Source organism: Mustela lutreola, chromosome 5 (assembly GCF_030435805.1).
Source record: "Mustela lutreola isolate mMusLut2 chromosome 5, mMusLut2.pri, whole genome shotgun sequence".
Lineage (NCBI taxonomy): Eukaryota > Metazoa > Chordata > Mammalia > Carnivora > Mustelidae > Mustela > Mustela lutreola.
The window spans coordinates 157,724-170,000 of NC_081294.1; the positions used below are offsets into that span (position 1 = coordinate 157,724).

A 12,277-nucleotide genomic window follows, 5' to 3' on the forward strand; every position below is an offset into this window, starting at 1 on the left:
ATTTTATTTATTTATTTGACAGAGAGAAATCACAAGTAGATGGAGAGGCAGGCAGAGAGAGAGGGAAGCAGGCTCTCCGCTGAGCAGAGAGCCCGATGTGGGACTCGATCCCAGGACTCTGAGATCATGACCTGAGCCGAAGGCAGCGGCTCAACCCACTGAGCCACCCAGGCGCCCTATTTGGGTTAGTTTTTAATATGGCATGAAGTAAGGGTCCAATTTCATTCTTCAATATGTGGATGTCCAGTTTTACCAGCACCATTTGTTGAAAATACTGTCTTTTCCCATTGAATGTTCTTGTCATCTTTGTTAAAAATCATTTAATCATATATGTAAATGTTTGTTTCTGGGCTCTCTATTCTGTTCCATTCATCTCTGTCTGTCTTTATATCAGAACCAAGCTATGGGAGTTTTCATTACTGTAGCTTTGCAGGTAATGTGAGTCCCCCAACTTTGTTGTGCTTCCAACTTTTTTTCCAAAATTGCAGCAATGGCCACAGTCACCAAACAGTGGAAAGAACCAAGATGCCCTTCAACAGACGAATGGAAATAATGGAAAGACATAGCATGTCCATGGATAGGAAGAACTAACTACATCCAAATGTCAGTGCTACCCAAAGTGATCTACAGATTCAACATGATTCCTATCAAACATCAACAGCGTTTTGTTTTGTTTTTTGTTTTTTTAAAGATGGAAAACTGATCCTCAAATTCATATGAAACTGCAAGTGTCCCCTAATAGCAAAAACAATTGGGTAAATACCCAATAATGCAACTGCAGTGTCAGAGGGTAGCTCTATTTTTCATTTCTTAAGGAATCTCCACACTGGTTTCCAGAGTGGCTGCACCAACTTGCATTCCCACCAACAATGTAAGAGGGTTACCCTTTCTCCACATCCTCTCCAACACATGTTGTTTACTGTCTTGTTGGTTGTGGCCATTCTAACTGGTGTAAGGTGGTATCTCAATGTGGTTTTGATTTGAATCTCCCTGATGGCCAGTGACAATGAACATTTTTTCATGTATCTGTTAGCCATTTGTATGTCTTCATTGGAGAAGTGTTTATTCATGTATTCTGCCCATTTTTTGACATGATTATCTGTTTTGTGTGTGTTGAATTTGAGAAGTTCTTTATAGATCTTGGATGTCAGCCCTTTGTCTGTACTGTCATTTGCAAACATCTTCTCCCATTCCATGGGTTGCCTTTTTGTTTTGTTGACTGTTTCCTTTGCTGTGCAAAAGCTTTTGATCTTGATGAAGTCCCAAAAGACCATTTTTGCTTTTGTTTCCTTTGCCTTTGGAGACATATCTTGAAAGAAGTTGCTGTGGCCAGTGTCGAAGAGGTTACTGCCTATGTTCTCCTCTAGGATTCTGATGGATTCCTGCCTCATGTTGAAGTCTTTTATCCATTTTGAGTTTATCTTTGTGTATGGTGTAAGACAATGGTCGAGTTTCATTCTTCTACATATAGCTGTCCACTTTTCCCAGCACCATTTATTGAAGAGACTGTCTTTTTTCCACTGGATATTTTTTCCTGCTTTGTCGAAGATTATTTGACCATAAAGTTGAGGATCCATATCTGGGCTCTCTACTCTGTTCCACTGGTCTATATGTCTGTTTTTGTTCCAGTATCAGGCTTGGTGATCACAGCTTTATAGCAAAGCTTGAAATCAGGCAATGTGATTCCCCCAGTTTTGTTTTTCTTTTTCAACATTTCCTTAGCAATTTAGGTTCTCTTCTGGTTCTTAGAGAGAAAGTTTTCAGTCTTTCACCATTGTGAATGCTGTTAATTGGGTTTTCCACAAATACTGTTTCTCATGTCAAAGAATTTTCTCTCTAATTATCATTTTCTGAGAGCTTTTTTCTTGAGATGGTGTTGGATTTTTAAAAATATCTTTCCTGTGTCAATCAAGATAAACTTCCTGCCCCACATTGTTCGGTTATAGTGATGTACTCCACCATTTTTTTCCTGTGGAGCCACCTTTCCATTCCTGGGATCAATCTCACTTATTCCTGTAACCCTCTAATGTGCTCTTGGATTCTATTTGCTAAAATTTTGTTGAAATTGTTTCCATCTTCAGATATTTATCAGGGATGTTGGCCTGTAGTTTTCTTGTGATGTCTTTATCTGGCTTTGGGATCAGAGATGCTGTTCTCATAGAATGAATTAGAAACTATTCCCTCCTCTTCAGTTTTTTGGAAGAATTTGAGGAAGCACATCTACTCTTACAACCTCTAAATGTGGGCATATTCCCATCTCAGTCATGGCCCCTCTTCCCTTCTGTCTGCACATTCGGTCTCTCCTCTCTAAACACACCCATGTGTGGGCATTTCCAGCTCTGTGTTTCCAGCCAGACCTCTGACCTCTGCTCTCGGCCCAACACAGTTAACAGATGTCTCAGTGTCAACATGCCTTCTCCTCTGTAATCTGCTTCTTCTGAATCTCTCCCACTGCAGTAAAGGGGGTCAACCCTCTGACCTGCTGATCAGGACCCAAATCCTTGAGTTGCTGTTTTGGTGCTGATTCTTAACTACAGACACCAGAATCTACTGTAGCTAATTTCAGCAGGATGGGATGTACTATAAGATATTAGGGAGATTATAGCATCTGTGTGAGGTTCAGGTAAACAGGAACATCCAGAAATGTTGGAGAAACACCCAACCGTACTCGAAGTTTGTTTTAGGCAACCTCCCCACAGTCCTATTTCCTTCCACTCAGAACCACAGCTGTCAGGGATGAGACCCAAACTGCCCCAAATGAACCAAACCCCTTCATTGTCAATCTGCTAGAGGAGTCACTACTTCCTGTGGTTCCTTCCACATTTCACGTGGTGCACATGTTACCAAAGCCAGGCATGTCTGCTCTGACCTCCAGGATCTGAGACACATGGCTTTGTGGTCTCCAGCTTCAACCTACAGGGAGTATGCTACTGGGGCTGGCACAAGCCACTCTCCCGATCAGCTATGCTTTCCCTGATTCTCCAGGGATGCAGCTGTCAGCTGCTTCTCTCAAATCTCTCTGACTTTCCTGGGCTGCTTCTCATAACCTCTGTCACTCCCACCTCAACCCAGCCCATCATTCTCACTGAGACTGTGGCAGTTGCTTCCTGATGGGTCTCCCTGCCCAGACCAGCTGTGGGCTCCAAACTGCAGCCAGGGGGACATGTTTGGAATGTAAATCAGATAATGTCACTTCCTTCCCAAACTCTCTCCATAGTGCTTTCTCACGACACTCAGAATAAAACAAAGTTCATTGTCATGACCTACTTATCCCTGCTGCATTTTCAGTCCTGATTGCTCTGCATCTGCCCTTGTCACTATGCTCCCAGCCTTCCTCGGGCACACCAGAACCATTCCCACCCCAGGGCAGGCCTTTGCACACATGAAGTAGCAAGCAGATCGCTTCCACACTCTCTTCTGGTCCCTGCATAGTTTTCTCTGTCAGGACCCCCTGCTTTATTGTGCTTTATTCTCTGTCCCTTGGTTTATTTGTCTCCCTCCATTGGAACGTTGGACCCCCAGGTGTCTGACCCACTGACCCAAAGTCGGTGACTCATAAGTACTTCTTATGAGTACTTCATAAATCAAGCCATTTCAGTCGTCCAAATTTTGGGGGAAACTTCTTAGAAAACACTTCTGACTCTATGGATACACAACAAAGAAGGACCCAGATTCTTAAAAACTTTGGCTGTCCCTGTGCAGGCTCTGCTTTCCCTCTGCACAATGACTGTGGCAAGTGGGCTTCACCTATAGGTCCCAAAATCTCCAGTAAGAGTGAGATTCCAGGGCTGCACCCTGACCAGCCATCAGGGGAACTGTTGGCCTCCCATGAGGTCAGCTCCTGGACCCTGGAGAAGCTGACCTCAGGGACAAAGTCGTCTCCTCTGGAGGTGTGCCAACTTTCCCAAGTTCTGTCCTGGCAGGTGCTTTGGGACCACACAGGTTTGTAAAGAATGGCTCCTTTCCTGGGGCACCATGGGCAGGACTCCCACAGGGAGAGTAGATGAGCGGGAGGATGGGGCAGGGACTGATGGGGGGGGGGGGGCTCCGGGGACTGAAGGACAGCCAGGTTCCCAAGCACTGAGACAGGCCTGGAGGTTCCAAGAAGCCGAGCTGATGAGAGAGGCAGGGGACAATCAGAGGAATTGAAAAGAGCCAGCGTGATGGGTGAGGAGGCAACTCCTCTGTGCCTCCCTCAGCTTTAGTCTTTCTGGGACCTGTGGCCAGGAGCCTTCCGGTTCCAGCATGGCTTATTTCTCTGTACAACTGAAGCTCATCCCTAAATGAGCCCGTTTGTCCTGCATTGGGTGGGATGAACCAGTGCCTATGTTTCTGGTCAAGACCCCGTGCAGGGTGCGAGATCAGCGGGGCCTTCTGGAAGACCCTCCCACCCCCAACAAGGAGGCTCTCGGGCACCCCGTCAGCCAAGGGGCTCACTTGGACGGAAGAGAAAGCGAGTCCGGCTACTCGCCAGTGTAAACCAGGTACCAGTCTGTTCACACTGGGGGAAACCAGTGGCTGATGGTCTTCCGGAGCAGAAATCAGGATCTGATGGGTCTACACTGGCAGAAATCCGACGCAGCGCCCCAGCCACTGGTCTGAGAACACAATCCCAGGTTCCCAGGCTTCCTGAGAACAAAAGTAAAAGCAAAGGCCCGGCCACCACCCGGCCTGGCTCCGGAGGGAGGAGCCCTGCGCCCCCGCCCCCATGACCGCCCAGGTGAGGCCACCTGCGCGCTGGGTGCGCCTGCGGGAGGTGAGAGCGGCGCCCCTTCCCCGCAGTCTCTCCAGACCCTCCGCCCCACGCCCAGTGGAGGGGGTCTGCCCTGCCCCGAGCGCTCTGCGGGGGGAGGGGGGAGGGGGTCTGCCCTGCGAGGAGCGCTCTGCGGGGGGAGGGGCCCTCCACGGAAGAGGGGCGTTTTCCGGGGCAGGAGGTCCGCCCCGCCGGGGAGGGTCCCGGGCCGCCTACGGGTCCCGCTCGCGCCGGGAGCGGGGCGCGCGGGACAGTGGCCTTTATGGGAACGTTTTCCTCCAAGGTCGGACAAAGGCGGCGCCACCATGGCTCGCAGCGCGGCCGACAAAGTCTCCGGGACCGAGGTAGGGTCTGGCGGATGGGGACGGGGGCCGGGGGGTGGGCACCGAGGTGGGGTCCGGCGGGTGGGGACCGGGGTGGGGGCGCACCGAGGTGGGGTCCGGCGGGTGGGACCGGGGGGGGGGGGCCACCGAGGGGCCGCCGCGGCGCAGCGGGAGGGAGCTTGGGCTTTCCAGGCGCTTAGAGACCGTTTAGCACACTCTGGCGTCCACTTCGGGAGTCCTCCGGAGGAAATGGGGTTTCCAGACCGATTTGCGTTGCTGGGGTCGGAAGGGACTGAGGGGGGCGGAGTGCGGAACTCAAGCACTTGTGGAGGCTTCGCGCGGTTCTCCGGTTACTCATTAGCTAGGAAGCGGGAGGACGAACCCCGTCCCCCCGGCGCTCCCAAGACAAAGAGCTTGTACTCGCGGTTCTCCACAAAGATGGACTTTTATGTTGGAATCGCCTGATTTCAACCGGGGGCGTCGCCCGGGGAAGCGAGATCGTCCTTCCCGGTATGGAACAGGGGGCCAGACCCAGGGGCCCGGACGCGGCTTTGTGTCCCTGCGTGCGGAGTGCGCCAGCGCCGGGTTTGCCCCCGCTCTCCCCGGGAAGCAGGATTGCAGACGGTTCGGGGTGGTAATGACCCTCCACGCCTGTTACCAACAGCGCTTCTACTTAAAAAGTGTAGCTGGTACTTTCAGGTGTCTAATTAAAAATTAAAACATATAATTAAGAAATTAAGTTAAATGTAGTTAAATGTAGCTGAAACTCTGCGTAATGAGTAGCTTAGGAATCTGCTCCGACATTAGCGGACCTTTAGGCAGGGCTGTGGGTGCTCAGAGGAGACTGGGCTTGGCAGGTCAGGAGAGATTTCCCAGGGGCCCTCCTGAGGTCAGCTTCCCGTTTCCCTGAACCTGCTTCGGATTCACAGGGTTTCCGAGTGAGGAGGACCTGAACCGTCACTCTGCTCTCAGTGAAAGCGCACTCGGGTTCTGAGGCGTTAAACAGCAGCACCAGGTTTCCGTTCCTGGCAGAGTCGTGTCTGCAGTGGCGGTGCTGGGCGTCCGACACCCAGGTAGCAATACCACTCCTGACTCTGAGTTTTGATCTCACTGTGCTCTGGGGGACAAGTGGGCGGTCCAGGTAGGCCTGGAGAGGACAGCCCTGAGCTTCCCAGTGGGCCGGTGGGCCTGGGTCCCTGCTGACCTGTGACAAGCAGGACAGGCCTCCCGGTTTTATCCCCATCAGGCGGGCCTGGTCTGAAATGCCCTCTGTGGATCGTGGGCCTGTGTGTCTGTAACATCCTTGGGTGGTCTCCCGGGCGTACTGTATTCCTTGTTAAACAGCCCAAAAAGGCCAGACTAAGGGAATAAAGCCGGCCCTGAATTTGTCCTGAGGCTCTCTGAGACATGTGAGCAAACACAGGAATCGTCTAAGCAAACACAGGAAACCCCAAAGCCCCAGATCTCAGCATTTTTGGTGAGAATAATTTAAGCCCAGTTCACACACCAGCACCTCCCTCCTTCCAAACAGAGCTAATGTGCGCTCTCTCTCTCTCTCTCTCTCTCTCTCTCTTTCTCGGTGTTTGAACTGAAAACCTGCTCTTACCTGTTGTGCAGCCAAGGGGCAGCCCTGAAGCAGTGGTTTCCTCTCCACACACCTGTGTCCTGAAGCAGTGAGCCCCTGTTCGGGATATGCCCCCCTGCCCCGTGGGCTCTGGGCTTCCTCCCCTCTGCTGTCGCTCCAGCCCTGTCAGGGCCCCCCACTCGGCAGGTGTGCTCCCTGATCAACCAGCAGAGAAGAGTGGCCTGGGGAGAGGGTTGGTCCAGCTGAAGAGCCCAGCACACTTCTGAGGGGGTAGGGAATGAAGAGGAGGAGGCTGGGGTGATGGCGGTGGGGGACAGACAGGTGGGCTGAGCGGGGCCAAGCCCTGTCCTACACACGTGGATCCCAGCGTGTCTTGAGAACCTGCGGTCCTGAGAGCAGAAGGCGTCCTGCCATTGCCACCCACCCTGCGGCGGGGGAAGGGGCTCCGGACCCTGACCTGGTGCCTGGAGAATGGGCCTGGGATCTTGGAGATCGGATGTGCAAACACCCACCCTCTCTCGCTGTTGCCCTTTGGGTTTGTAGTTCCGCCTCTCTGAGCTCCAGTCTGTTCCTCACCGGGGTTAGGGTCAGGCCCACCCACCTCAGAGCATCCTCTGGGTTCACTTTAAAGACGAAGTGTAGCTGCTTCTTGAGAGGTAATTCCCATCATTCCCAAATTGAAGGCTTCTTCTGCCCCGAGAACCGGGGTGCTCTTCCTGGTGTTTCTAGGCACCCCAGTTCAAGCCTGGGCCCAAGTCCTCAGCTCTCAGAGACTGTCTGACCTTACAGAATTTTCCCCAGTATGGAGAAAATCAGATTCTGCAAAAGATACTTTATGGCAGATTTCTCTTATGGGACATTTCTAAGACCTGAGACAGGGATTGAAATTTAATATGGACAGCAGTTTGGGACATGTATTAATTTTAAGTTGTTCAGGTCAGCAAGGTAGCAAGTATGTGTACTTCCCCCAAAGAAATATCACATGTCTGCGGCTCGCAGACCCAGAGGCCCCCCGCCCTGGTAGGCATCGCCCTTGGAAAGCTCCCCCGGTCATCCTGTCTGTACCCAGTCCACAGCCACACACACCCCACCCCCACCCCAAGCCCCTTTCCTGCTTGGCCTCGCCTTCGGAGGGCTTCCGTGAGTCTGAGCTGACCTCTTCGTGTGCCTGGTCTTTGTGGACTGTCTCCCCCGACAGTAATGGCTTTGCTTTTTCTCCCTGGAACTCTGGTGCTTATCACACTGCATCACACAAAGTAGGTGCTCAACAGGGACTTGTCACGCGCTGGTCACCCTCCTCCTCTTCTAAAGCCCACTTTTCCTCCCTGCCCAGCCTCAACCGTCTGTGGGCCTCACAGACGTCCTGCGCATCCTGTGGGATGCCCGTGTACTGCTTCCCACCCGACCCAAGCTAACATCACCGCCTGCGGCTTGTAAGAATAAAAACGACATCCTCTGAAAGAAGCAGCTGGATTACAGCTGAGTCTGGGAAACCTTGTTTGTATAAGGAAACCGTCCAAGCAGGTCTGAAACGGCTGTAGAGGGAAGCTTGATATGACCCCGGGGGAGGTGCTGCATGTGCTCTGTGTGTGCTTTGGGGTGGGGATGACAGTGCGCAGAGTAGAAGAGAAGAAAGGCCTGAAGTCATTGTCAGTGGATGGAAAGGACAGGCAGAAGGAAGGCCCGTCCCTTCACTGTCAAGTGGAGGAATCATGGTTTGGTGGGTGGCTCTGACCCAGGCCGTGCATTTGCCTGCGGAGTGGAGGGCCTAGAATGACTCTGGGATCCCTTCGGCTCTTTCTCTTGCCAGGATGAGACATAGGGCAGTGTGGCACCGTGGCCGAGGGCTCTGTGGTTGGGAGGCATGCTGCGCAGCCCGGGCCCCAACCCTGGTTTCCCCACTGACTGAGTGGGCAGACGAGCCCCTCCACCATGCCCTCTTTAGGGTGGGGATGATAATAGTATTATCATGTTCTTAAAACAGTGTCTAATATGGGCACCTGGGTGGCTCACTCGCTGAAGCGTCTGCCTTTGGCTCAGGTCATGATCTCAGGGTCCTGGGATGGAGCCCCACATCAGGCTCCCTGCTCAACAGGGAGTCAGCTTCCCCCTCTGCCTCTGCCCCTCCCCCCACACACCCCACTGTACGCTTGCTCTCTCTCAAGTAAACAAAGTCTTAAAAAAAAAAAGTTTCTGGTATATAGTAAGGGCTCAATAAATGTTAGCTATCATTCTGTGATTCAATGACAGGAAGAAAGATTTTCCTACAAGTAAGAGATAAAAAGGATTGAGTTTTAGGGTTTCTTTCTAATCATTTAAGGAAAGACGTCCAATAAAGTTATCTTCAGGGTATTTTGGCACTCAAAGACATCACCGGGAAGAGGAATTACAATTATAATATGTACTATTTTACCAGTACAATTGTGGATTTTCTTTTATTTCTTTTCAAAGATTTATTTATTTATTTGACAGACAGAGATCACAAGTAGACAGAGAGACAGACAGAGAGAGAGGGGGAACAGGCTCCCCGCTGAGCAGAGAGCCCGATCTCAGGACCCTGAGATCATGACCTGAGCTGAAGGCAGAGGCCTTAACCCATTGAGCCACCCAGGCAACCCCTGTGGCTTTTCTTAAAGAAATGGTTTTTATACCAAATCAATAGGCCATGAACTCAACTTGAGTTCAAGGATCCCATAGCTTTCCTTATGGATTATTCAGAGATGAAAGAAAATGTCATTGGGATTCAGCCACACTGGGTAACAGAGTGAGCATTTAGTTCTCACACTAATACTTGTGTGTCTAAAGACTGACCTCCTGAGATCCCGACCCAGAGGATCTCAGTGACCAGTGATATGGGGAGAATGTAACCTCCTCTCAAAGCACAATGTTTAAGTAGGAAAGCGTATGGAAGAGTTGGTAGGGCTAGGGCAACAGGAATGTATGAGGAAATCAGATACTAGCACAGTTTCTGAAAAGTTCTGGAACTAACTTTTAAGATTTATTCTCTTTTTTGGAGAGAGAAAGAACACAAGAGCACAAGCAGAGGGAGGGACAGAGGGAGAGAATCTCCAGCAGACTCCACCTGGGGCATGGAGCCTGACACGGGACTCGGCTCCAACCCACAACCCCAAGACCATGACCAAAGCTGAAACCAAAAGTCAATGCTCAACCATCTGTGCCACCCAGGCGCCCTTGGAACTAATTTTTTAAAATAATATTCTGAGGTGAGATCCACAATCAGTAAACAGCTTCAGAACAAACAATGAAGTGGCGTTTCCCAATGTTGCAGAAACAATGTTGCTATATATTCTGGATATCAGATACATGATTTGCAGATATTTTGTTCCATCTGTTGGTTGTCCTTTTACTTTCTTTCTAGTGTCCTTTGATGCACAAAATTTTAATTTTTGATGAAGTCAAACATATATTTTTTCTTCTGTTGCTCATGCTCATATCTAAGTTCAGATCTAAGAAATCACTGCCATCTGCAAGCTCATGAAGATTTAACTCTATGTTTTCTACTAGGAGTTTTATTATTTTAGTGCTTTAGCTCATTGATCCATTGTAGTTCATTTTTGTGTATGGTGTGAGATAGGGAGCAAAAACCTTTATTTTTTTGTATGGGGATATCCACTTTTTCCAACACCATTTGTTAAAGAAATCATTTTTTCCTTATTGACTAGTCTTGGAACCTGGGTTGGAAGCCAATTGGCTGTGGTTGTATAGGTTTATTTCCAGATCTTCAGTCCTTGTCTTTTGGTCTGTATGTCTGTCTTTCTACCAGAATCACACTGTTTCGATTACTATAGCTTTGTAATGGGTTTTGAAATCAGGGAGTTTGAGCCCTCCGACTTTGTTCTTGTTCCGGATTGCTCTGGCCACCCAGGGCCCCCTGCGATTTCATATGAGGGTTGTCTCTTCCATTTCGGGGAGGGGGGAGGCCTTGATAATTTGGGGAGAGATTGCACTGAATTCGTAGATGGTTTTAGAATAGTATTGACATATTTTTAATATTAGGTCTTCCGATCTGTAAACCTGAGATGTTTTTCCACTTATTAACGTGTCTTTAATTTGTCCCAGCACTGTTTTGTAGTTTTCAGTGTTCAAGTCTTTCACTCCCTTGGTTAAATGAATCCTAACACTCAACCACTGTTATTCAACGTAGTACTAAAAGTCTTAGCCACAGCACTCAGAGAACATAAAGAAATAAAAGTCTTCCAAATTGGTAAGGAATATGAAAAACTCTCATTATTTGCTCACTTGATATTATATGTAGAAACTCTAAAGACTCCACCAAAAAATGACTATAGCCGATAAATGAATTCAGTAAAGTCACAGGACACGAAAGCAAGGTACAGAAATCTGTTGCATTTCTATACACTAATACTGAAGCAGCAAAAAGTGAAATTAAGAAAACAATTCCATTTACAGTTGCACCAAAATTAATAAAATACCTAGGAATAAAGTTAACCAAAGAGGTAAAAGACCTGTACTCTGGAAACTATAAAACACAGATGAAAGGAATTGAAGACAACAGGAAAAAATAGAAAGACATTCTATGCTCATGGATCAGAAAAACAAATACTGTGCAATGTCTTTACTAGCCAAAACAATCTACAGATTGAATGCAATCCCTATCGAAACATGAACAGCATTTTTCACAGAACTAGAACAAACAGCCCTAAATTTGTATGGAACCACAAAGACCCTGAATAGCCAAGGCAACGTTGGAAAAAGAAAAACAAATCTGGAGATATCACAATTCTGGATTTCAAGCTATATTACAAAGTTGTAATAATTAAAGCTGAATAGTACTGGCATAAAAACAGACACATAGGTCAGTGGAATGGAACGGAAAACCCAGAGATAAGCCCACAATTATATGGTCAACTAATCTTCAACAAAGGAGGAATGAATACACAATGGAAAAAAGACAGTTTCTTCAACAACTGGCGTTGGGAGAACTGGATGGCAGCTTGCAGAAGAATCAACAGGACCACCTTCTGTCACCACACACAAACAGAAACTCAAAATGGATTAAAGTCTACATGTGAGACCTGAAACCATAGAAGTCCTAGAAGAGAGCACGGGCAGTAATGTCTCTGACACTGGCCTTAGCAACATTATTCTAGATCTGTCTCCTGAGGCAAGGGAAACAAAACCAAAAATAAACTATTGGAATTACCTCAAAATAAGAAGTTTCTGCACAGAGGAAGAAATAGCAAAACTGAAAGGCAAGCAACTGAATGGAAGAAGATACTTGCAAATGTTATATCCAATAAAGGACTAGTATCCAAAATATAGAAAGAACTTATACAACTCAACACCCAAAAACAAAACAAAAAAACAAGTACTCTGATGACAGTGGGCTGAACAGATATTTCTCTGAAGAAGACATCCAGATGCCAACAGACACATGAAAAGATGCTCAGTATCACTTCTCATCAGGGAAATGCAGATCAAAACCACAGTGAGATGCCACCTCACACTTGTCAGAATGGCTAAAATCAATAACATAAGAAACAAGTGTTGGCAAGGATGCAGAGAAAGAGGAACCCTCTTGCACTATTGGTAGGAATGCAAACTGGTGTGGCCACTGTGGAAAACCATATGGAG

At 48.4% G+C, this 12,277-nt stretch overlaps 1 protein-coding gene across 6 annotated transcripts in view; it reads left to right on the forward strand.

Annotated features, from left to right (window-relative positions):
- The first annotated feature begins 4,658 nt into the window (after positions 1-4,658).
- PLEKHG4B (pleckstrin homology and RhoGEF domain containing G4B) overlaps positions 4,659-12,277 on the forward strand; it is a 78,457-nt gene continuing 70,838 nt past the window's right edge. For 3 of the 6 annotated variants that reach the window (XR_009353662.1, XM_059173530.1, XM_059173531.1), the window contains exon 1: positions 4,883-5,097. Coding sequence is in view for 5 of the 6 variants with exons in the window: in XM_059173530.1 (XP_059029513.1) it covers positions 5,059-5,097 (39 nt within the window). In the remaining variant the exon portion in view is untranslated. Of the gene's footprint in view, positions 4,757-4,882; positions 5,098-12,277 lie in introns of those variants that run through there. The other 3 variants (XM_059173527.1, XM_059173529.1, XM_059173528.1) reach the window with 2 other exon arrangements.